Source organism: Protomyctophum bolini (genome assembly GCF_963924005.1).
Source record: "Protomyctophum bolini genome assembly, chromosome: 7".
Taxonomy (NCBI): Eukaryota; Metazoa; Chordata; class Actinopteri; order Myctophiformes; family Myctophidae; genus Protomyctophum; species Protomyctophum bolini.
Window position 1 is genome coordinate 280001 of NC_137868.1, and position 2500 is coordinate 282500.

The 2500-nt window shown below is 38.9% G+C and overlaps 1 protein-coding gene across 3 annotated transcripts in view; it reads right to left on the reverse strand.

The window, feature by feature from the left end:
* Nucleotides 1-2431, reverse strand: part of LOC308318337 (potassium channel subfamily K member 5-like) — a 9582-nt gene extending 7151 nt beyond the window's left edge. For all 3 annotated transcript variants that reach the window (XM_080767860.1, XM_080767859.1, XM_080767858.1), the window contains exons 1-2: nucleotides 2159-2431; nucleotides 960-1035 (exon numbers count right to left, since the gene is read on the reverse strand). In XM_080767860.1, the coding sequence (XP_080623986.1) occupies nucleotides 960-1035; nucleotides 2159-2271 (189 nt within the window). In that variant the 5' untranslated portion in view covers nucleotides 2272-2431. The remainder of the gene's footprint in view (nucleotides 1-959; nucleotides 1036-2158) is intronic.
* Between the last annotated feature and the right edge of the window lie 69 nt (nucleotides 2432-2500).

The window sequence follows — 2500 nt, forward strand, 5'->3', positions numbered from 1 at the left end:
CACTCTCAGAGTCACAGACCCGTAAGGGTCCATTTGGTTCCATGTGTTACACTCTCAGAGTCACAGACCCGTAAGGGTCCATTTGGTTCCATGTGTTACACTCTCAGAGTCACAGACCCGTAAGGGTCCATTTGGTTCCATGTGTTACACTCTCAGAGTCACAGACCCGTAAGGGTCCATTTGGTTCCATGTGTTACACTCTCAGAGTCACAGACCCGTAAGGGTCCATTTGGTTCCATGTGTTGCACTCTCAGAGTCCATGTTTTGAATGAATTAATAGTTTATATTACGTTTTGAATGTTTTGAATAGTGTGAAATATTACAAAAGCACATTTCTATTAGCCTGACGTAAAAAGGTTTAGGCAGCTAGCAGTAGCTTCCTTTTTAAATGTTGTTACTTTAGAAGAATTGTGAAGAACATAAACGGATATAACAAATAAACAAATAAAACAAAAACATATCCCCATAATGCACATAACTCTTGTTTTGTTTGAGAATCACTGGTTTATAATATAATGGTTTATATTCTAAAATGATTCTAAATTTTAGAATATATTAAAATTCAGTGGATAGATCTTGTTGAGCTGGTCATTTTGGCCCCTGATATAAACAGTATAAAAACATTAGTACCTCCTCTAGTCCATTATATATTTATATTATATAAACACTATATATTTATATGATTGCGAACGCAGTGAGCACTTACTATGAGACCTAGCAGATCATGTCTGTCTGTGTGTCTGTCTGTCTGTCCCGCTTTTGTGCCCATATATGGACCTGAGTGATTTGTGTCACCATGACTTAGCCATAACCATATAAGGAGTCCCCAAAGCAGCTATACGTCCAAAACCCAAATATGTACGAGCTGCGTTCGCTTCCCGCGTTTGCGCGTCTTACTGGTATAAACAGTATATATATATATATTATATAAACATTAGTATACCTCCTCTAGTCCGTACCTCCAGAATGTGATCCAGGTCGCTGGTCGTTAAACAGGAGTAAGTCTTCAATATGTCCTTCTTAGCTTCCACATACCTGTAGAATACATGCAATACATATAAAATACATAAGAATATACATGCAATACATATAAAATACATAAGAATATACATGCAATACATATAAAATACATAAGAATATACATACAATACATAAGAATATACATGCAATACATAAGAATATACATGTTAAAGTAAGAAGTCTTCAGTATGTCCCTCTTTTAGCTTCCACATATACCTGTAGCCTCCTCCCAGTTCAATAACTTATAGAATAACCTATAGAATATCAACATACCTGTAGCCTCCTCCAGTTCAATAACTTATAGAATATAGACATACCTGTAGCCTCCTCCAGTTCAATAACTTATAGAATATAGACATACCTGTAGCCTCCTCCAGTTCAATAACTTATAGAATATAGACATACCTGTAGCCTCCTCCAGTTCAATAACTTATAGAATATAGACATACCTGTAGCCTCCTCCCAGTTCAATAACCTATAGAATAGAATATAGAATATAGACATACCTGTAGCCTCCTCCCAGTTCAATAACTTATAGAATATCAACATACCTGTAGCCTCCTCCCAGTTCAATAACTTATAGAATATCAACATACCTGTAGCCTCCTCCCAGTTCAATAACTTATAGAATATCAACATACATGTAGCCTCCTCCCAGTTCAATAACTTATAGAATATCAACATACCTGTAGCCTCCTCCAGTTCAATAACCTATAGAATATCAACATACCTGTAGCCTCCTCCAGTTCAATAACTTATAGAATAACTTATAGGATATCTTCCTTCCCTTGCTGTAGCCTCCTCCCAGTTCAATAACTTATCCTGTAGGATATCTTCCTTACCTTGCTGTAGCCTCCTCCCAGTTCAATAACTTATAGAATATAGACATACCTGTAGCCTCCTCCCAGTTCAATAACTTATAGAATATAGACATACCTGTAGCCTCCTCCAGTTCAATAACTTATAGGATATCTTCCTTACCTTGCTGTATAGCCTCCTCCCAGTTCAATAACTTATCCTATAGGATATCTTCCTTACCTGGCTGTAGCCTCCTCCCAGTTCAATAACTTATAGAATAGAATATAGACATACCTGTAGCCTCCTCCCAGTTCAATAACCTATAGGATATCTTCCTTACCTGGCTGTAGCCTCCTCCCAGTTGGGCTCCTCTAGGATCTGGAAGATGGCCGCTCCGATGGACAGGTAGAAGATGATACATGACGTGAGGAAGGGACCCTTATCTCCTGCCATGACGACGCCACGATATTATGCTACCGTAGCCTCCTGCTGCTGCCCTGCATCCTGTATGCTGTAGCTCCACTCCCTCAGGTAGAGCTGTGGAACTAGTGTAGTCACTCAGGTAGAAAGCAGCTGTGGAACTATACTAGTGTAGTCACTCAGGTAGAGAGGAGCTGTGGAACTATACTAGAGTAGTCAATCAGGTAGAGAGGAGCTGTGGAACTAGTGTAGTCACGCAAGG